This window comes from Tupaia chinensis, unplaced genomic scaffold (genome assembly GCF_000334495.1).
Source record: "Tupaia chinensis unplaced genomic scaffold, TupChi_1.0 Scaffold000069_1, whole genome shotgun sequence".
NCBI classification, from domain to species: domain Eukaryota; kingdom Metazoa; phylum Chordata; class Mammalia; order Scandentia; family Tupaiidae; genus Tupaia; species Tupaia belangeri.
In genome coordinates this window covers 660,277-683,050 of record NW_006159529.1, presented here as the reverse complement: position 1 = coordinate 683,050, position 22,774 = coordinate 660,277, and the positions used below count along the sequence as shown (strand labels likewise).

General features: G+C 43.1%; 2 protein-coding genes across 4 annotated transcripts in view; one reads left to right on the top strand and one right to left on the bottom strand.

The window, feature by feature from the left end:
* The window catches only part of ENO4 (enolase 4), a 31,021-nt gene extending 16,164 nt beyond the window's left edge, over positions 1 to 14,857 (top strand). The window contains exons 9-14 of the mRNA XM_006142210.3: positions 1,708 to 1,875; positions 5,133 to 5,258; positions 7,277 to 7,472; positions 10,419 to 10,486; positions 10,989 to 11,106; positions 14,035 to 14,857. Coding sequence (XP_006142272.1) covers positions 1,708 to 1,875; positions 5,133 to 5,258; positions 7,277 to 7,472; positions 10,419 to 10,486; positions 10,989 to 11,106; positions 14,035 to 14,189 — 831 coding nt within the window. The 3' untranslated portion in view covers positions 14,190 to 14,857. The remainder of the gene's footprint in view (positions 1 to 1,707; positions 1,876 to 5,132; positions 5,259 to 7,276; positions 7,473 to 10,418; positions 10,487 to 10,988; positions 11,107 to 14,034) is intronic.
* A 1,466-nt stretch (positions 14,858 to 16,323) lies between these two features.
* The window catches only part of SHTN1 (shootin 1), a 122,976-nt gene continuing 116,525 nt past the window's right edge, over positions 16,324 to 22,774 (bottom strand). The window contains exon 17 of one of the 3 annotated variants that reach the window (XM_006142206.3): positions 16,324 to 18,085. In XM_006142206.3, coding sequence (XP_006142268.1) covers positions 17,863 to 18,085 — 223 coding nt within the window. In that variant the 3' untranslated portion in view covers positions 16,324 to 17,862. The remainder of the gene's footprint in view (positions 18,086 to 22,774) is intronic. The other 2 variants (XM_006142208.3, XM_006142207.3) reach the window with 2 other exon arrangements.

The window sequence follows — 22,774 nt, the reverse complement described above, 5'->3', positions numbered from 1 at the left end:
ATTATCTCTAACCTTTGACAAACAAAAACAGACCAGCCAGTAGGAAGTCAGGGGGAAACGCCGACAGTGGCAGGTTGCCATCTTTTCCATGTTTGCTCTGGAAGCCAGTAATCCTAGCCCCACCTTCATGTCAGGGACTTCAAGGTCTGCTGAAGTTCAAAGAGGGCTAGACAAGAAACAGGAGGACTTGGTAAACATAAAGAGTTACGCTTCTCCTCAGGACTCAGGGAGAGAAGAGAAATAAGTGACTACAGCAGTAGGTAAAGTAGCTGACAATTGTGCATGTGCAAATGAGCACACTGCTCTGACGTTAGGCCTTGAGAGAGAGATGGGGACGACAGACAAGTAACCAATTCTCCATGCTTCCATGCTGTTCCCTTCATTCCAGTGGCTTGTCTTACGTGTTCGGAGACACTTAGATCAAGATCAGCCCTTCCTGTGATCAGCCTTACTACTGCTTCTTTATTTTCCCTGTTAGAAACAGGTTAGAGCATAGATTTTGGAAAGGCAGCCACACCAGAATTAGGGTCATAGGCTCTGGATCTAAGTTGTCTCTATTAAAATCCATTCCAGATTTCTTCTCTATAGAGTAGCGACAATAATCTCTTCTTATGTGGTTGATGTCAGAAGTAAATGTGTTTTATGTAACCTATTAGAATACTACTTGGCATTAGTAAGCAGCAAGTAAGTGTAGCTTTCATAGTTTAGAAGACTCTGTAATAAAATTCAGTCGATACTCAAAAACTTAGCCAACTATTTCTTTGTTTCCTGGCAAAAAAAAAAAAAAAGGTCCTCGTATCTAAAAAATGGTAGATACTTCTTAAAATTAGCAAGTGCAATCACCACTTTGAAAAAAAGACAGTGCCAGCAGATGGCATGGTGGTTAAGGTGCTGGACTCCCACATGGACAGTCACGGTTTGAATCCTGGACCTGAGGGCTTGCTTTCCCACCTTCCTTCTCTCTCTCTCTGTCACTCTTGGGTCAGTTAAAAAAAATAATGAAAATAAGTAAAATAATTCTTCTAAAAAACAGAGTGTGTTTATATCTGAGTCCAGGTTGCTCCTGAGTTTGGAAAACATACACAGCCACCTTCTGCCCTCAGAATCACTGATATTGCTTCAACATAACTACATAGAAGCAATTTATGGTGAGGATACATCAAGGCTGGCCTTGCATAGAGGTGTATAGCTGCCTTCACTGGGGTTAGTTGGGTCCCCAAATCTTCTTTTGTTAAAATTCATCTTTAGTACTTCGTCCTTTTAGTCAAAGTCCTCATCCTTCTTTTTTTTTTTTTAATTATTATCATTATTTTAAAGGCTTTTTTTTTTAAAGAATTATTTCATTTATTTATTATTTCACATGAGTTTTTGCCAGAGAGAGAAGTAGAGTGAGAAAGCAAGCCACTAGGTCTGGGACTCAAACCATGGTTGGCCACATGGGAATTCCAGCGCCTTAACCACCAAGCCACCTGCTGCCCTCCCCCCTCCCCCTTTTTTAAAATTATTTTTTATTTTTTATTTTAAAGGCTTTTGCCATAGGGCACTTGCCCTGGCCTGACAGACACTTGCATGACTTTGGGCATAGACATAAGACAGATTGAAAATCAAAGGTCCTGATCTTTGGAGAGCCGAGAACAGTAATAGACTAGGCCTATCATTGGAAACTCCAAGAACTTTAACGTGTATCGTTTTCTTGTGATCTTGCAGCCACAGATCATTGGCAAGATGTCCCATCTTGGCTGTTTAATCATCAACTATGACACCATTGAGCAGCCATTGCTTCTAATTCAGGGAATCTGTGCAAACCTGGGGCTAGAACTGGGAACAAATCTGCATCTAGCCATCAACTGCGCAGGCCATGAATTGATGGACTATGTAAGTTTCCACGTAGAACATTCACTTCTTGTTAAGGGTCATGATTTTAAAATCAGAACTCTAAAGAAGAGTTTATCTGAATAGTTTCCAAACAGATCCTATTTTTTTAAATTATTACTATTGAGGGATCCAATTATCAATGGAGTAGAGAAAGCTAAATTAGCTAATGACCAGAGAATAATATAACCATGTCATTTTAAAAACTAATAACTGAAAATGTCATAATTATATATTGGAATTTGGTAATAACAATTAATAAAATGAATTACCTGCACTGCATTCATGAAAGCTATTGGAAAATAATTTCACAATCTGCTGTTTTGCTGAGTATAATAATTTGTCAAGCCTGAAAGGTAGATCAGTTGTAGATACAACCTAACAGCCTTTAGGCATGTGTTTCTTAGCATTTATGCTGTGATTTGCTTTTAACACCTAAAACTATTTCCATGGGCCGACCCTATAGCACAGTGGTTAAGTTCTGTGCATGGAAAACTGGATTCCACATGGCTGGCCATGGTTTGAATTCCAGCCCTGACAGCTTGAAAAACACACCAGGTCCATATGCATGTGCACCCAAAATTTTTTAGATTTTTTTATTGAGGGTTTTTTTGCTATAGAGCATGTGCGCTCAACAGAAAGACAGAGACAGAGAGACAGAAAGTGAGAAATCACCCCCCAGGGGGGATGGCCACGCCGCAATCCCTTCTCCTCCATTCTCCTCTTGGGACCTTGGGCACAGATGCACACGTGCACAGTATGAGTTTAAGCTACCGGGTCTGGGACTTGAACCACAGTCAACTACATGGGAGTCCAGCGACATAGCCATTATGCCAACTGCTGGTCCCTGTACCCAAAATTTTGACAGGAGGTAGAAACAGGATAAAGGATCGGGGCATAACCACTCTCCATGGGGACAGTGCTTGGTCTCTCTTCTTCTCTGGTGAGTGCATGCATCCACTGGTGATTAAAATAAATGTGTGTGTGTATATATATATATATATTTTTTTTTTCTTTCTTTCTTTTGGAGAGGTTTTTGCTATAGGGCACATGCGCTTGCCAGACAGACAGACAGAAAGCGAGAAATCACCCCACAGGGGGGATGGCCATGCCACAATCCCTTCTCCTCCACTCTCCTCTTGGGATCTTGGGTACGCACGCACATGTGCTCGGTGTGAGTTTAAGCCACCGGGTCCGGGACTCGAACCGCAGTCGACTATGTGGGAGTCCAGCGACATAGCCATTACACTAACTGCTGGTCCCTAAAATAAATATATTAATAAAATTATTTCCAAGTTGTTGAAGTTGAGGAGGAGTAGGTTTTTGTTTTTTTTTTATCTAAACATATTACAGTATTTTCCACAGCCTGGATTAGGAGGACAGGGCCTCAGTGATGAAACTTCAGCCGAGGTTAGTACTACCTAGACAAAGGATTTTAAAAGGAAAGAGAATGGAAAACAGATTCATTTAAAAATACACTAGGGCTAGCTAGCCCTCTGACCTGGTGGCTAAGGGAACTAGATTCCACATGGCTGACTGCTTAGTTTCAATCCTGGCCCCAGCTGCTTGAAAAACACACCAGGCGGGTGTATGTGCGTGTTCAAAATCCCAACAGGATGGAGAAATGGAGAAGAGATTGCAGCGTGACCTCAGCCTACCGAGGGGTACCTTTTCTCCACCTCTCTTGTAACTAAACACACCCTCTGGCAAAAATTCTTTAAAAATAAAAAGAAAGTAAATGAATTTAGTCCTCACTGCCTTAATGTAATACAATGACTTACCTTTAAACTTAGGAAATTGCTATGTCAGGAAAACTATTAAAAGTTTTCTGCCTTATACACGTATATATATTTCCCATTTTCAAATACACAAATGCGGTGTCTAACTTTTATAAAATGCCCAGCAAACTGACATGCATTTATGTTAACTTAGTAATTAATGTCAAATTCTTCAGGACACATGACCAAATAGGATTCTGTTTTAACGGTGATCCTAACTTTCACTACAAAGGAAAGTTTGCAGAATTTCGGCTCATTTCTAAAAGTTCTTTTACTTTTCTAAAGAAACTAAGTGTATAAAGGAATGTTTAAAGTCATTTCCTATTCTTCACATAATGATCAGTTCCCAGGCATACCATTAAGAAAAATAATTGCATGTTTTCATCAGCAACGTATACCAAGAACGATGAATATACTGACTGCTAGTGCTAACTAGAATGGGTATTTATTGCTTATATTCAGTAAAATGTATTAGCTTGATATCAGGTAATTCATACAATGATGTTAGTTCAAAGTCATTAGCATTGCCTCACTGACAAGATAGACTATTTCAGCTTTGCATTATAGAAGCTAAAAGTTCTTGCTGCTTTTTAAATGTGAAAAAAAGTATAAAATCCCTTCAATTATGGACTTCTTAGGAGCCTGCTTAATTCTAATGGAATCCATTCTATTATGAGCAGCAGCAGGAAGGTATTAGCAAACCAAACAGCCACGGTTCCACTTCACCTCCCTCCCAGTTCCTCAGTACCCCAGGTGCCATCCCTGAACAGACTTTAAGGTGCGGGTGCTTTGTTTTGCAGAGACCCTTCAGTCCTGTTTACTTCTGTATTTAAATGATATGAGGGGGGGGGGCTTTTCAGACTTCAAATGAATGGAGCTGCACTAGAATTCTTCTCAAAGGACAATATTATTATTACTCAAAGTTTCATGTTACATGAGAAAGAAATGCCTTCACAGAAGTCACTTTACATTTCCTATGGATTGTTAGCATCTCCAAAGCCTAACCCTGCTTTCCAATTTTAGAATATTTACAGTAAAGGAAACATAAGTTATTTGTTCACTCTGAGCTGAAAGACGGTGGGTTCTAGAGAGTGGGCAGGTGTGCATTGTTATTTTGTTTGCTGTTTCATGAATTTATGTTATTGGCCTCTATCCAGGTGGCCTAGTGTCTGGGAACATGTCATAATCCTAAATAAGGCATTCTTCTCCTCCTACTCTGTACCCATTGGCTTTTTTGTGTGAAAGGCTTCATCTGAGGTCTGTGGGAAGAGCTCGAGGGGGCATCAAGAGGAATGGGGCTTGATTTCCCCCAGGTTACTACTGAACGGATAAAGGGAAATGGCAGAGATTTCTCATGTGTATGTGGCCTGAAAAGAACCTGTTTGCAATCTTTTCTATGAAATGAAGAGGAATTTGATTCACATCCGGAACACTGGAAGAGCTGTTTATCCTCTACCTTAATACCTTCCTTCCACGTATCAGGGTAAAGGGAAGTATGAAGTGACGGTGGGCACACTCAGAAACGCAGCCGAGATGGTCGACATGTACGTGGAGCTGATCAACAAGTACCCTTCCATTATCGCCTTAATCGATCCTTTCAGGAAGGAGGTGAGCAGGACTCACCTTCTGTATTTTATAACAAAACACAGGATAAAATCTCATTCTTCTGGATCTCTGTCATTCGCAAAGTGTTGTAATTTGGGCTGGGGCCTAGCTGCTTTATTTCGGCATTTAGGGGAAAAGGCACTTACTAAGCAAATGAATAGCAGAAACACAATTACCTAGGAGTGTGCCTGTCTATGGAATGAAGCAAGCTATTCTCAAGCCCTTCAGGAGTACCTGTGTGTTTACAAGCAACCTAACTGACGGAAGCCGCCCCCGGCTGTGCTGGCTGGTGCTTCAATAGGTTAATCAAATATCATGTTCACGTGCTTCTGGCAACGGGATTTCTACGAGGCTAAATATTTTAAAATCTAAATCTGGTTACTACATATACATAAAAGTAACAAAGTCCCATTTTTCAAAGGGTTGAGCTATTGAGGTTTGTGACCTCTGCCAACGGGTGCCTCTGACCTGGGTTGTTTCCACACCACAGAAGACAGTCCCTTCTCCTAAGCCCCTTATGTTCCCACATTTAAATTCTTGATTTTTACGAATTGGAAAACTATTAACATGTCGAACAGAGATGCTGAACAGAAACCATCTTTGAGATAACTCAGCTGTTTAGATTTTGGACACCACATGAATGCTGGATCTCATTTGGGGTCCCAGGATCTCTCAGCCCATTTTTTCTCACAGCCTGTGCTACATACCAGCACTCTGAAGAGACCAACCAAGCTCAGTCCCTTAACATTGCCAGATGAGCCTCGTGACGACAGTCCTGAGGCTCTGACCCCTGCTTTTTTAACACCATAGGATGTGCTCGCATGGTTTTTCCTAATAGGATAGGTTGAAATCTGGCACAATGGCTGAAATGACTTTGTCTATGTATATATACATATAATACTTGCTATGTATATATGCATATAATACTTGTATATATATATACCTGTGTGTGTATGTATTGTGTGTGTGTGTATGTGTATTTAGTTTTAGTTTTTTAATTTTCATTATTGGGAGAAAGAGAAAGTGGGAAATCACTCATTACTTCTGAGGGGATGGCCACACCACAATCCCTTCTCCTCCAGGGATTTTGGGCGCACACACACACACACATACGCCTGGCATGTTTTCCAAGCCACCAGGTCCTGGATTTGAACCATGTAGTGAGCCATGTGGGAACCAGCTGCCATACCACCTGGGGGTTCACTTGTAGCTTTTAAATAAACCTTTCATTTCATATAATGGTCTCACCAATAAAAATAAGGCTGTAGAGAAAGAGGGCCTATAGTTCTTGCAGGCTCTTTTTTTTCTTTCTTTTTTTTTTTTTTTTTATTAAATATAGTTTGCTATAGGGCACATATACTCTCCAGAGACAGACAGGCAGAGAAAGTGAGAGAGAGGCATACTCTTTTTGTTGTCCAATTAACAAAAATAACAGAAAAGTCTTCTAACCAGCCAGTCTTTCGCAGTATTATAATACAGCAGATGAGAAAAGCCTGGGGTTAGAGATCTCCACAATCAATATGAGAAAGAGAATGTAGTGTATCCACATTTCATTCACAAGATCTTTAGGTGAAAGTAATCACTTTATGTTTCTGTTCAATGACGCGTATTAATGTGTGTGGCTATGGTACAGGGATCATTCAGGTGCAGATGTAAAGTAATTTTGGGGCCAACCAGGTGGCATGGTGGTGAAGGTGGCTGGATTCCATTTGGCCAACTGCATGGTTCGCGTCCTGTACCCAGTGGCTTGGAAAACATGTCAGGCGTGTGTGCATATGGGCCCAAAATTCCTAGAGGAGAACAGAGGAGGCGGGGATTGCAGTGTGGCCATCCCTCTGGGGGAGATTTCTCACTTTTCCCTTTCTCTCTGGAGAGCACATGTGCCCTACAGCAAGCTATAAAAAGCTATTTTGTTTACCTTAGAAAAAGCATATGACTTTGATGTTTGTACTTTATGATTCCTATTGTTTGGTGATCATGTTCAATACATCCTAACGAGCAATTCTTAACCATTTACCCAGGACACTGAACAGTGGGACAGCATCTATAATGCTCTTGGTTCCAAGTGCTACATAGTCGCTGGAACTGCATCCCAAAGCATCTGTAAACTTCTAGAGCACGGAAAGCTCAGCATCCCGAAATCCAACGCGCTGATCATCAAACACACAAATCAAACCACGATGTCTGATTTGGTGGAAATAACCAATCTTATTGACAGTGAGTAAAAGTGTGGCTCTCAAGACTCATATGGTTTGGTGATACAAGAAGCCAAAATTAATAAAAAGCAGAGAGTAAATCTTAGAAGGAAATCCAAACCTTGTTAAGAGTTAGTGCTAGGAACCAAAATGCAGCTTACCGATTCACTTCACAATGTTCCAGTAACAACCCTAGTTTACGAGGCCTTCCCCTTTACTGAGAGCTATCACAAAGGGGTGGCCAAGGCCACTGATCTACCAGCTTCTAATAGAAGCATGGGGCCTGATTTCTTCAGAAAGGACACAGTCATCAGCATATTTATCAATCTGCTTCAGGCTCTGAGCTTGCCCTACAGAATAACTTTAAATTTAGAGACACCGAAAGAGATACCCCAACCCTTACTGCTAAAGAATAGGTCTTGGGCCAGTAGGTGGCGTGCAAGTTAAGGTGCTGGATCCTACATGGCTGACAGTTCCGAGTCCTGGACCTAGTGGCTTGGAAATCACACTGGGTGCACGTGCGTGCACACCCAAGACAGAGGAGGAGAAGGGATTACGGCATGACCTTCCTCTCCTGGGAGGTGGTTTCTCACTTTCCCTTTCTGTCTCTCTGGTACATACACCCTATAGCAAAAACTACAAAAGAAAAACAGGTCTCAGACTGTCAGTCATGGACTGTGGGGCCATTGGGTACCCATTTGCCATAGCCAGGCTTCCAGACACAGCGCAATGTTCAAGCTAAGGAAAAGCTCACCATTCACAGAGGCAAGGTGTCAAGCAGTCACAGAGTCGCATGGACAGAGTGTGTTTAACCCGTATGGCATTGCTGCGGTATTGCAAATCACCATTATTTACTATCACGTTATGCTCTAGATTCCTCTCAGCATCTTATGAATAGGAGGGGCTGGTAGCTGGCATGCTGGTTAAAGGCACTGGATTCCCACATGGCCAACCGCAGTTCGAGTCCTGGACCTGGTGGCTTGCTTTCTCACTTTCCCTTTCTCTTTCTGGTCAAATTATAAAATAATAACAAATGAAATTAAATATTTTTAAGAATAGGAAGCATAGCCCTTTATTCCACATAGGCATAGGCTAGGCATGCAGAAAGGATATAATAATCACTTTTTCAAATGAAGTTAGTCACCTGTAGTGTACTCACACACCAGTGGGCCACTTTAATTTGCATCCCCCTGGGTAAATCTGGAAGGGACCTGAAATAAGAAGTGAATCACCTCACACAGGGGACAGGTCTACATCAGCAATTAAGAAAACAGGCAACAAGATCCAATCTAAAGAAAATGCCCAGCAGGCTGACAAAGAGCATGGCATGGTGGAAGCAGCTGAAGCTGGGCCTTTCCCATCCAATTGGCATTTAGGAGCAGGATATACTGGGGACAAGGGGAGGATGGGTAAGGTAGGGCCTCAACACTGGTGGGTCTGGGTGCCGGAGAGCAGCTTTTAGCATCAACAGGTCAAGCATTTAGATATGGATTTAACCTTTACAAGAAACTTATGAATATTATCATCTCCATTGTAGCAATGGGAAACCAGGCTTGGGCAGGTTGGGTAACTCTCCCACGAGCCCACCATGAGCCCACTGGCCCACATTCCCTCTTTTCAGTTCCCTGAATTCCAGACTCCTTGCTACCTCACCATCTTTGAACATGCAGTTCCTCTGGCCCCCTGCTATCTACTTAGCTAACTACTACTCATTCTGGTCTTCGCTTGAATGAAGCATCGTCCTGTCCCCGCCCCGCCATCCACCATCCCCAACTGTTCTACTCTGAACCTTCCTCAGAGCATCCTCTACGTTCTCCTTGTAGTACTGACCACACTGACTTGGATGGTCACTTAATGGCCATTATCTGCCCTTAGACCCTAACCTCCTGGGGGTTCACGGCATCTTGTGCAGGGAACATAAATCCCATGGCAGGGGGGGCTTGTCTCAGGAGTCAGGCAGAGCACTCATCTCAGACTCTGGATCTGAGACTAGCAGCCAGGCGTCTGCTGGTGCCAGGAGTGGAATGACACCCTCACAGATGTCCCCAGGCCAGGGCCCAGCAGGCCGTAGCTGGGACTGGGTGACAGCCTTTCCTCTGGGCCTACCACTCAGCAGTCATTCTGTCGTCCTCTTCCAGTTACTTCTGTAGCTCCCACCGCAAAATTGCAACCACGGTCACTGTCACCACAGGGAAAACTATGGCTTGTACTCTTCACACACTGTGCAAATCTCAACAGGTTTGGAGACCTCAAACAACTGATTAACTACTACTAGCACTGTTCTTCTATTATAATAAACATTGAGGATATCAGAGCCCCTTGAATAAAATTCTACATGATGAAGAGAGGAAGCTCTCTGTAGGTATATCAGTTCCACAGTATGTCGCCTTTGTACCTACAAATTCCGGGACTCAGAGATGCACATTTTCCCACACTGAACAGCCACAGAACGGAATCAAATTTATAGCTGTGGTCTTGGCAATACGTCAATCTAATTCGAGCACTTCCCCCTCCCCGTTTTAGTGTAATAATCTTACAAATAAATTACCTTAAATTTGATAAAATATGGTATTCATTTAGTATTTCCAGCACCTTATTTACTGAAAAGCAGATACACAGATAAAAACAAGGCAGTAAAAATGTAAGTGTTGGGGCCGGCAGGCAGTGTGGTGGTTAAGGGTACTGGACTCCCACGTGGCCAACCGCGGTTTGAGTTCCAGGCCTAGCGGCTTGTTTTCTCATTTTTCTCTCTTCCTCTCTCTCCCTGCCCCTCTCTGGTCAAATTAAAATAAATAAATTAAATAAAAATAAATAACAATAAAAAACGTGGTTAGGATCCTCAGGTGGTCAATTTTCTCCATCAGAAAATTTTAAATTTCTGGAAAATTTTGAGTTTTGTAGCCAGAGCCCTCATAAGTATGCCAAATGTGTCTATACCGGCTAAAACGGATAGGCTTTCCTCTTCCAGACACGCAGCACATCGCTGTCTTCGGGAGTACAGAAGGAGAGTCGTGTGATGACAGCCTTGTCGATCTGGTGAGTGCTGAATGCCTGTCAATTGCAGAATTGCCAAAACACCGCTTTTATCACAAATTGGTATTTCAGAGAAAGGCAGCCTTTGGTGGAGAAAGTCATGTAACCTTTTATGGAATAGACTTGCTTCCTCCCAGACAGCTACCTTTTGCAAAGAGCTAATCTTTGAACTTTTAAAAAGAAGCAAAATTGAAGTCCAGAGAAAATGATGAGCACACTTAAACGAGTAGGGTGTGCACTCGCAATCTTCCCTTCTGAAATGAAAAGAGAGGCCAGAATGTCCGAGATCACATCAGCCCTCTTACACCAGTCAGGACGGCGCCTGATCGGCAGCCTTTGCCTTTCAGGTCTCAGTTCGCGAGGCCATGTTACTTTCGGAGAGCTAAATAATTAAGTGATAAGACAAAACCCAAGCAGCCCACGGTCTCAGGTTCCTTAAAGAATTGTTTATAGTTTAGCAACATGCAACTCCACCATTTAAAATAAGTTGTTTCTCCCCCTTCAGGCTGTCGGACTGGGTGTCCGGTTTATCAAGTTGGGGGGTCTTTCTCGTGGCGAACGAGTGGCTAAATACAACCGCCTTCTTACTATAGAAGAAGAGCTTGTCCAGAGCGGAACACTGGGTATGTGCTGCTTTCTGGCTTTGTTTTCACTTAGCGGTGAATAAGAGAACAAAGATTGGGAGAGGGAGAATAGAAGTCCCTCGGCAGGAGGGCAGGGGAACCCAAAGACCATAAATAAGTGCTGACAAAACTAGGATGGTACTTGCCACAATGTATATTGTGGTCTTAATGGATTATCTGTTTACCTGAATGTTTAAAACCCTCACCCTTCTTCTTGTTGAATAGGCTGTGTGCCGCTTTTCAATAGAATTAATTGATTGGAATCTCCAAGCCTGTCTTTTGTAGGGTCCAAATTATACTTAAGGTTTCTCTGCACAGCCCATGGAAGTTAAAGACCGAGGTGTTCCTGACAGTTGTGGAGACAACCTGTTTTCTAAAAACAAGTCGGCAGTCTGTTCATTTAATAGCGTGCCTTGCAAAGGCTAAGTTCTCATGAGAAAGGCTAATTCTTTATGAAACTCGGCCTTTGTAAGTTTGCCTGGTTAGGAGTACCCCGTATGCTGGATAACTGGAGAGAAGTACTCCAAACAGGGTTTTTGATTTTTTTTTAAAATTATTTATTTTGACAGCCAAAAAGAGGCCGTAACATACAGAGACTTTTAAAGAGACCTAGAGAATCTGTGATGCTATGGCCCAGCCACGGCCATACAGGCAGGAGGGATGCTACTGAAGGATGAGGGTGGCCAAGTGGGAAGGCTCCAGGCTCATAGTCCTGTCTCCCTAACACGGGCCTGCCCCGACCCCAGCTGCCTGTAGGGCCAGCAAGAGGATCACGCAGAAATGACCCTATAGAGGATGCCCCTCCCCCCACGAAAGAATGAAACTTTTAAAACATTCTAAAATAAACTAATAATAAACTTGTAATTATAAACTTGCCATACTTAACATACATAGGGATTTCTTAAATTGGGGATATTCCCTTTCTTTTTTTAAGGTGTATTCATTGAGAGAGAGGGGAGAGAGGGAGTGAGGTAGCCCCCAATAGGACCTTCACACCTCGATCCACCCCAGCCAGCCCGGATCACGGGAACCTGGCATATACAGCGTGGCCTTGGGACATAACCTGGGACCTTCCCTGGTGGGTCCAGCTGTGTTTCTGCTGCTCAGACCGGCCCTAGCATACGTAGCGGATCTTGGAAGATACCCTAAAATTCATAGAAAATAAAAATTCAATGTGGAGACTGTGAACCATGCAAGGGCAGTCAAAAATTAGAGTTGTTTAGTGTGTAAGACAAGGGCTTGTTTTTTCAAATAGGCATAATAATGTTCCACATACCATCTGATTATTTTTATATCACCCTGACTTGGGGAAGCCTTAGATTCTCTGTCACATTGCCAGCTAGACTTTACCATAAGGGAAACAGCTGCTTCAGGGCATCTAAAAGGACTTTCCTGGCTGGAGGCACAGTGCCTCTCTGATGGTAGCAGAGCCCTCTCAGTATTCCGGAAGGGATTAGCGGATTAATGAGAATCTATCTGACATCAGTAGTGGTTAATAAATGTTGAGATCTCGAAAACGCACAAACAAATCTCTCCACTCCACTTTTGCTATAGGGCGCGTGCGTTCGCCAGAGAGAGACAGAAAGCGAGAAATCACCCCCCAGGGGGATGGCCATGCTGCAATCCCTTCTCCACCATTCTCCTCTCAGGATCTTGGGCACGCATGCACACGCGCCCGGCGTGAGTTTTAAGCCACCAGGTCTGGGACGCGAACCGTGGTCAACTACGTGAAAATCCAGCGACATAGCCATTACGCTAACTGCTGGTCCCCTCTCCACTCCACTTTTGAGTAGGGAGTCTTGGCCAAAGCTCAGCCATTAGATTACTATCACTACTGGGGCCAGCAGATGGCATGGTGGTTAAGGCACTGGACTCCCACATGGCCAGTGGTGGCTTGAGTCCTAGATCTAGCGGCTTGGTTTCTCGCCTTCTCTCTCTCTTTGGTGAGCACACATGCTCTAGAGCAAATTAAAAAATAAATAAGTAAATAAATTAAAAAAAACATAAACTGACATCCAACTGTTAAAATGCTATAACCTACAAATATATAATATTACCTTTATAAAATAAGTACTTTTTCAAAAGAGGGACCAGCAGATAGTTTAATGGTGACGCTGCTGGAATCCCACGTAGTCACCTGGACCTGGTGCCTTGAAACACACCAGGCATGTGTGCGTGCATGCCCGAAGTTCCAAGAGGAGAATGGAGGGGAAGGGTTTGCAGCCTGGCCATCCCTCCCTAGAGTGTGATTTCCTGCTGTCTCTCTGGCAAGTGCATGTACCCTATAGCGAAAATCACTCTCTTAAAAAACAAGCAAACAAACAAAAATAACAACAAAAAATCTATCACTACCTACATGGGCCTGACTGGAACCATCCAAAGCTGCCTTAGAGTAATTAGCAGTGATTTGTAATCATACATGGCACTGGCCTTTCTCTGGTCCTCCTCCTCCCTTCTGTCCTTTTCTGCCAAGCCCTTCTCCATTCTCCTCTGAGGATCTTGGACATGTACACACATGCGCCCGGCATGAGTTTAAACCACTGGGTCCGGGATTCATACCACAGTTGACTACATAGGAGTCCTGCAATGTAAACATTATGCCATCGCTGGTCCTTATTTGCATCATATTTTAACATGACCTTCTGGAATGGCTGATATATAGCGGGGCTGTGGACAGAGGCTTGGCGAGTGTACATGCCCTGTAGCAAAAACCTCTCCAAAAAAAAGAAATCATGCAAATCAAACAGAACATTATACACAAAATAACCAAAGACTGGCACAGTTTTAAATGGTTCTGGAATCCTTCCTGGGGGTGATGTGACACCACTGGACAGTTCTGAAGATGATCTCCTTTCAAGTCATGTACAAACATCAAAAGTGGCCCCACTGGATTAGACAGAAAACTTCATTGCTGCTTTCTCTTCATAGGTTCCTGTGAAGAACACACGTTCTTTTACTATAACGAGGAAGCTGAAAAGGCTACTGAAGCACTTGAGGCTGTCTCCGCTGAGGCTAGCGAGCTGTTTGAGCCCTCGGAGTCCTTCTTCCCCACGGAGGTTGTGGAAGAATCAGCCAAAGCATGAACACCTTCCGGGAGGGCTGTCGCCACGTCATTAGTATGACTCCACTGGTGGCTTCAAGGCAGTCTCCATACTGGGTTTGATCTTAAACTTTGCTAATTCTTTATATTTTCCATTTCACCATACAGGAAAATACATAGGTGGTGTTTTCGCCTGAAATTCTGCCTGTGAACTTTGCTTTACAGCCATACATTTCCATGGGGCTTTGTTTGTACGCGAGCTCTACTGCCCATTTCTCAGGGGCGTGATCTAGTAAGTGAGGCCAGTGATTTCTGTTGCCAACTCCAGGCTCATCTTTTACAAATTGCATCATTTCCGAAAATAAGAACTTAACTACGCTAGAAGCCCTCTGTGCTTATCCTGTACGTCTGAGCCGGAAAGCACAGACACGTTTTTGTAGTCAGCCTAATGCATTGACAGGTAGGAAAGTGTTTTTGTACTCGCCAGAGAGCTTCATTTATTTTTCCTACCCTTAATTCCCTTTTCCCTGATTCCCTCCACTAGAATTTTAGTTTTTCTTGTATTATTTTGATCTTTTTAAGTCTCCTTAGATCATTTCTGGAGCAAGAATGGGTATAAATGAAGAAGTGCATTAGTGAATGAATAGTCTTACAGTTATACATTGCTCAATGACTTATACTACAACTTTTAAAAAAGTGATTAAAAATGATGCAACAAGGTGGTGTGATTTTATATCAACATATATGTGTATATATATATGCATCTCTATCTCTCTCTCTCTATATATATATATACACACACACACATATACATAATCTACATAATCTGCAAAAGATAAACAAGACTAGTCACATCCCATATTTAAAAATGATGTGGGATAAAGAAATTTTGAGCCAGCCTAAACCATTCCAATTATTCAATAAGGGCTGTCACCCTCCTTTTTTTTTTTTTTTTTTAAAGAGGTTTTTTGCTACAGGGCGTGTGCGCTCCCCAGACAGAGACAGAGAGACAGAAAGCAAGAAATCACCCCCCAGGGGGGATGGCCACACCACAATCCCTTCTCTTCCGCTCTCCTCTCGGGATCTTGGGCACGCATGCACACGTGCCTGGTGTGAGTTTTAAGCCACTGGGTCCGGGATGGGCCGCAAACCGCGGTCAACTACGTGGGAGTCCAGCAACATAGCCATTACGCTAACTGCTGGTCCCACTGCTACTGTTTTTCTTCACTGGGGGTATGAAAGTGCATCAGCATTAGTTTAAAAGTCTCTAGCAGGGGGCCAAGCAGGTGGTATGCTGATTAAGGCAGTGGACTCCCACAGGTCAACTGCAGTTCAAGTCCCAGAACTGTCAGCTTGCTTTCTCACTTCCCCATTCTGTCTGTCTCTGGTCCAAAATAATGATAATAATAATAATGATAATGAATAAAATTTTTTTAAAAAAGGAAAGAACAAGAACAAGTTGGTTTCCAAACCAGAAGGAAGAATATATAACTTCTTACACAGAAGAAAGATGTAAATGTGAAGTTCCTTCCAAGTTTAAAATAGTATAAGTAGGATATACACGATTTAGGCGTGTGCGCATAAAATGTACCTTGCCGAACAAGTATTATTCCTCCTATCCGGAACCAGCTATTGTTGACACTGTCACCCCAGCAGAGGAAAATCTCCTCCAAACTGAAGTGGAAAGGGAAAAACAGTAGGAGCAAAAGGTGAGTAGATACCCAACATCGAATACCTTCCTATCAAATTAATTTACAATGCTTTGTGAGCATGGTGAAGGAAAAGCAAGCAGCTTCGATTACAAGTACACTTTAAAAATGCCAGTTACTAAATGATGCCTGGTCTAGCCAACACAATCTGCCAAATGGTTAACTTCTTACTCTGGAAATAAGTGTGCTTTTAGAACCTCGTTGTTCTGTTGGTGTGTGTAATGAAATGTGGAAATGCAGTATGCGTATTTCTGTGTTCCCCAATGTGTGAGGCATGCCAGTAGACATACCAAGACACAGGAAGGAGGACAGCAAGAAGAAACATGGAATAAAATACCTCAAAATAAGCTATTTTGAGGATTACCGACAATTCCTAGAGTTGGCACTCTTCTACAATTTTCCTATTAAAAAATGTCAGTCTTGAGGAACTAAGGCCAAAGTGTCAATAACCACAATCAACCCTTCTCGGGAAATTGTTGGTGCTTTTTTAATAAGTTGTGGTGAGGAGAGTTCAAATCACAGCATAACAGAGCTCACTGGAGTGAATGAATGCGGTTTGTAGTTAGCATAACATAGAGCAGAATTATTCAGGGAAAAATACAGTCGAGAAACAGTACATTTCAATTCCCCATGAGTAAACGGACAAGTAACTGTAAAATCATCACTGGAAGAACATGGAAATAGTCAAGCATAACGAACTCAGAGAAAGAGAATAATCTCCAAATTTAGGAACTACCTGCCTACCCACCTCATCAAGCTTATGCTTAGCACGCGTGCAAAAATACAATACACTACAACGACTGCAATTATTACTATCATTTTCTTTTGCCCTTAGGTGAGAAGCACCTGACAGCTACATGCTGAGCCATACTAACAAAACTAAACCTTTCACTTTCTTTAATAGTAAAATTACCATTACTCAATCATTGTCATAAAAAAGTGCATTCAAGTACATTACCACTTATTTTAAATAAACACCAATTTTGAAACAATCAACTTTGAAAAGCTGCATAAGTTTTTTTTTTTTAGATCCCTGATTACATTTTATTTATTCATTGTGGTAGCCTGAAACATTATATTTTTAGAGACTAACTACCACTTAAGTTTCTTAAAAAAAAAGAAAAACAAAAAAACCAAAACCCCTGTATAATGTAGAGCAGCATTCAAGCAAGAAAATCGTGTGCTTGTCACTGATCTTCACTGTACATAAGAACTGTAATAAACTACGGTACTTGTGCCGCGGTAGTCTATGGGGAAACAATTACAGCGTGGGGCACATGGCTTACCAAGACATCAACTGCAAAGTTAAAGTTTGGACGCTCGCCTCCATTCCATTCTTTCCTTCACGGGAAAGCCACCAGAGCCTTCTCACCGAAGTTCCTCCGAGGCTTTGAGTACAGTGAGTCGCATGTATTTTTCATTCGACAGTTAACAATACGTAGAGTTAAAACAAAACTATGGGACCACAAGTTTGAAGCCAGCTCCTGAGTTTTTGTACCCTAGAAAATAAGTTGAATGCCACAGTACCCAACCATTTCTATGCTGCTGCAGTTTCTCCACTGAAAGAGGATCAGATCTGAAGCGAAAATCTGCTGGGGGCTTTTTAAATCATGTTAAATGGATCCATTCTGTTCTTCCAATTATCACAGCCCCCGGAACTGGCAAGATTATGTTGTATTTGATGAGTGGTATGCACATTTCCTAAAAAGGTATCGACATCTGAGTTTTTTGTACCCTCTTAAAAGAAGTCATTTTGAATATAATAACTAGGAAAAATCTTATCCCTATAAAGATCAAAAAACAAAACAAAACAAAAACTACAGTGTATTTTGCTAACCAGCTTACTTATCTTTATAGTTGCTACTTACAAAAGTGACACCAGAAAAGATTATGTATTTTGCATACAGTGACCGGAACAGGAAATGTGTGTCCCTTGCCAACAGGCCAAAACAAACCAAGTGCTTATGGCAAAGGACTTGGACACACATCGACTTTCGGGTTCATGGGTCAGCAGCTGGAGCTATCTGTCTCTCTCAGCTTTTCAGCGCTGTCTTCTTTGTTTTCTGGTTTCATTTCGCTTTCATCCTCCTTGTGTTGAGCTGGATCTTTCTCAGCGGCCTGGTCTTTGGTTTGGGGTTCAGGTGTGGAAACAGGATCTAAAACTACAACTGGTTCAGCTTGTTCTTCACTGCCAATGTATTTTCTCCTGCATCCAATGTTACTGGGAGGCCTATGAGATGAAGAATTAAACAAAAAATAAAAAAGCAGAGAGAGAAAATATTTCTTTCACATCCTGGATTCAGATGACCACCACCAACAACAACACCCCCCCCCCAATGTTCTACATCTAAATCAGCATGCATATAGTCTTTGAGATGCCAGCCAGTCTTTAAAAAGTGAAGCGATCAGGTTACATATTAGGAGCACAAGGCCGAGGAAAGAAGGCAGAAAAGAGCGATTAACTACGGAAGTGTTAAAAGCACCTACCTGCTTAATTGCACGCTCTTCTCAGGAAGTGCAAAGCTCACGGATATGGTGCACTCCTCCTCACAGCCTGCCACCCAGCCCCCTGGCCCGCCCTCACTTAGCTGGAAGAAACCAGTTAACCCCATGGCCTCCCTCATGTCTCTGGCTACAGCTGCTTACAGATTAGCTCTGGGCAAGAGGAAAAAACTCGGCCCTGAGCACTGATGGACAGGAGAGCGGGGTGCTAGCTGCTGCCATAACCAAAGAGAAGAGACGTGGTCAGTCCTCAGACCTCAGGACGGGTGGGGAGAGGAACCAGGTCAGAGGAGAGAGTCAGAGAATAAGCTGGGATGCTAAGCAGCCATTGACCTTTCTAAAAAGGAGAATCGGGGTTCTTGAGAAATTTCTGAACTCAATTCAGAGGCAGTTTTTGTATTTTTTTTTTTTCTTCCCACTGAAGCCTCCTCTCTTCTGATGCAAAAAACTGTTGCTTCTCAGTCAGAATGGATGAGAGTCTCCTTGTAGAAAGAGAGAGAACCCTGGAACATTCCCTCGTGCCATCAGGTCCTCTTAGAACCTACGCTCAGAACCGGAGGATGCTGGGCCTCTGAGGATACTGGACCTGGCAGCTGAAGCAACTACGGGAGACAGGGCTGGGGCTTCCCAGGTTCTTCAGGCCTTTCTGGTCAATGCTAGGAAAAGGCCTTTCTATCCCAGAGATCTGTTAGCCAGGAGCCAGCTGGCTGCTGGCCCACCCCTGGATGGAGGTTGTGTGCTGGTGAGCCTCTGGCCTGCACCTGCCCATCCCTTTCACAGAAGCTGGTTTTCGCTATTCTCGGGCTCCTGGAACAGGTAGGACCTGCTGGTAGACACTCGCCCACTGTGTTATACTTCTTTGCTGAACTTACCAGTTAATAAGTTGTTGCATGTCTGTCTCTTCCAAGAACATGTAAACCTCCACGAGGCAGGGTGTGTTTAGCTATGTTTGCAATTCTATCCCCAGCACTATCACCTGGTGCAGATCCATTTGGGGAGTAAATGAATGAGCAATAAACTAACAATAAACTCAAAGACTCAGTGAACGGGGAGAAACCAAAGCTTTGGTGTGAGCAGGTTTGGAGGTTTCTCTTGTACAAACAAAAGAACAAATGATCAACTACTGAGAAAAAGTGACCTAGCCTGACCCAGACCCAGGTCCAAAAAAGTTGGAAGCCAATAACCACACTGTTTATTACTTTTTGCCCAGTATTGGAATATCTGTCCAAATGCTTGGAGACCACTCGTCTGGCTATCAAGTCATACAAGGGAGGCATGTTCAAAAGGCTCATTGAAAATGTTATGAAAAATGGTGCATGCATTTTGAAATTCCTTTTTTAGGTTTTGGCCATAGGGCGCATGCATTCACCAGAGAGGAGTGAGACAGAAAGATACAGAGGGAGAGGAAATGAGAAATCATCCCCCCAGGGGACGGGCGCACCACAACCCCTTCTCCATTCTCCTCTCAGGATCTTGGACACACATGTGCATGTGCCAGGCATGATTTTCAAGCCACCAGATCCGGGGCTTGGACTGAGGTTGGCCATGTGGGAACCCAGTCACCTTAACCACCATGCCACCTGCTAGCTCTCGAAATTCTTTGGGACCAAAATAAACTCATACTTTAATTCCATTTTCCCATGTACTTTTTGAAGTCTCCTCCTTTTAACTATGCAGTTATTAGTCATCATAAATGACTAACGTGACATAATTCTGTCTTCTTCGGAGGTAGTAAAAAAAGCAAAATGATCATTAGGAGCCTAGAAGGACAGAAGTCTGGAAGCATGAGTTGGGCCGTGCTATAGTGAGAACCAATCCCTTTATTTTTACCTCCATATACCAACGCTCTCTTCTTTAGAAACCTCCATGACACTGTCCCTCTACCTGGACCAAGGAACCCTTTTCAAGATGTCTGGTACCATGCTTTGGGAGCCAGTAAGGGATCTAGCTTCCCCCATGGCACTTCTCCAACCCAGGAGACATCGAAAGCCTGTGATCACAGAAGCAGAACTACTTTAAGTGATGTAAAGGAGCGATCGGAGGAATTAGACCTTAGGCAGTGCAGGCACTGGCCGGACAGTCTATGCCTCTGCCTCTGATGTTATGCCTGAACTCAGTTGCTCGGATATCCGGGAGGGAAGAAGGCTATAAAGGGGCAGACAACAAGGCCACGCCTGACTCTCACAAACACCCATCCTGATGGTGACGATGATCTGCAGGATAAACTGGAGCCCTTCCATGTGGAGCTGCACATGCACCTGGCCTAGGATGTGGAGGGGATGTGGGGAACGCTGGAGAAGCTATGGGCCACATGCCAGGTAGGCGAGTCAGTACTTCAGCAACATGCATGAGCTGCAAAGGAGCCTGCCCTGCGTGGACCTCCAGGTGGTTAAACAATTTTTAAATACAACTACTTCACTTCTACCTTCTAAATCTCATGCAAATTTCCCTCTTGACCAACCCTAAACTGGAAACAAATGGGTAAGAATTCTAGGACATGAAGTTGCAGCCTAGCTTAGGTTTAATGAAAGCCACAGCAAAATCTGCAGGCCATGAGCAGTCCAGCCTCACCATCTGAGGCGTGGGCCCACGGTCATATAAGCCAGCCACTCGGCTGTAAGCATGCAAAGGAAGCATTTATGTCATTTAAGTGGGCAACTTCCATCAACCAATACTAACCTTCATCATTCTGTAGAACTACCACGGATGTTTCCATCCACATCTGTGTCTGCAGGTGAAGGGATGGTGGGTGCATTCTAAGAAAAGCTTTCTTCATCATCTGGGGGCTAAAAATTTCCAGGAAGTGCTCTCAGGGCTCCACAGCAGCAATAAATGGAAGTTGATTGAACTTAAAACTCAGAAACCTTGTATTGGCAGGCTGAAATTGTCCTGGAATTGTCTTAGCCCAAAGAACCGTAAGCTTCTCTACTGCAAATTCGCCCGTTATTAAGTCACTAGTAGGCTACAATTTGAGAACCCCTTTGTTGATCATCGCCGAACTAGGCACAGCGAGTGATTTCTCAAAACCCAGGCACTGAGGTAGAGTAGCTGGTTTCTCGAGGATAACGACTAGTACTTAGGCATCACAGCGGGTTAAGATGGGAAGGCACTACTGCAATCATGAAGGTCTACCTGTCCTCTTACAGATAAGGACAATGAGGGATGGAAAAGGAAAGGGCCTGGCCCCAAACCACACACACATCAGCGGCAGACCCAGAACGAGAGACAACGCCTCCCTTTTCCACAGCACCGTGCTGTTTCGCAAAAGCATCTGCTCCTAGAAACAGGATAATGATGCCACAGACTAATTTTGACACATTTACTAATTTCTTTCTTTCTTTACAAATCGCTCTTCCCGTCTGTATCTTTCGGCTCTAGAACATAAGGTCCATCCCCTCAAGCTACCCCTTGTTTTTGTGGTGATGGTTTCTTTTCCTCTGTGGTTTGTAGCTCCTCCTGGTCTGGCATCACTAGGTCCAGAACCATTCCTGTTCTCAGGGGGAGCTGCCCAAGGCTTCCCCTAGAACAAGGGGGGCTTCCTCCTGGGCCTCATGCTTCCTCCACTTCTTTCCTATAGGAAGAACCCATCTGTGACGGTGCTCAGAACCCAGGTTCTCAGTTTGAGACAGTCATGGTGGTAGGTTCAAGAGAGTTAAATCTGAAGTCTCTTCCCAAGATAGAAATTCTAGAAGCTCGAATGCAACAATGCAATAGGAATCATAGTATACCTTAGTCTGTTTAATTTTTCTACTTTAATTCTAAGGACAATGACCACAAATACAGAACTAAAAGTCTGTACTTAGAAAACATAACAGAGGGGCCAGCAGGTGGTGTGGTGGTTAAGGCACTGGACATTCCCACATGGTCTACTATGATTCGAGTCCTGGACCTGGTGGCTTGCTTTCTCGCTTTCTCTCTTTCTCTGTCTCTCTTTCTCTCTGTCTCTCTCTGGCCAAAATTTAAATAAATGAATGAATACATAATTTTAAAAAATTCTTAAAAAAAAAAAAAAAAGTAACAGAAGCCCTTGTCCTGTATGCTGCAAAATCTGCAAGTAAAACTTAAATTTTATAGGTGATACAAAGTAAGACTCAAATGATGGGATGTTCGGGCTGAAAGAGATCCCTAACCTAAACTCTCCATTTGTCAGATGCAGACTCCAAAGAGGTCCAAGGAAGAGTGAGGTTAAAGGATTCGTTCAAAGGCACATATCTTATATATGACAGGTACGGGGGTGAAATGGTAGACTCCCGATTTCCTGTCCAATATTTTTTTCTTACCCACAACATACTGGTAGTCAAATATGATCCATTCAAGTAGTCAGTCCCCATGGGTCATTTTAGACCACATGCTCAAAGACTATTTCAAGAGAAAATAAAAACAACAACAACAAAACAAAATAAAATCTAGGAGATAA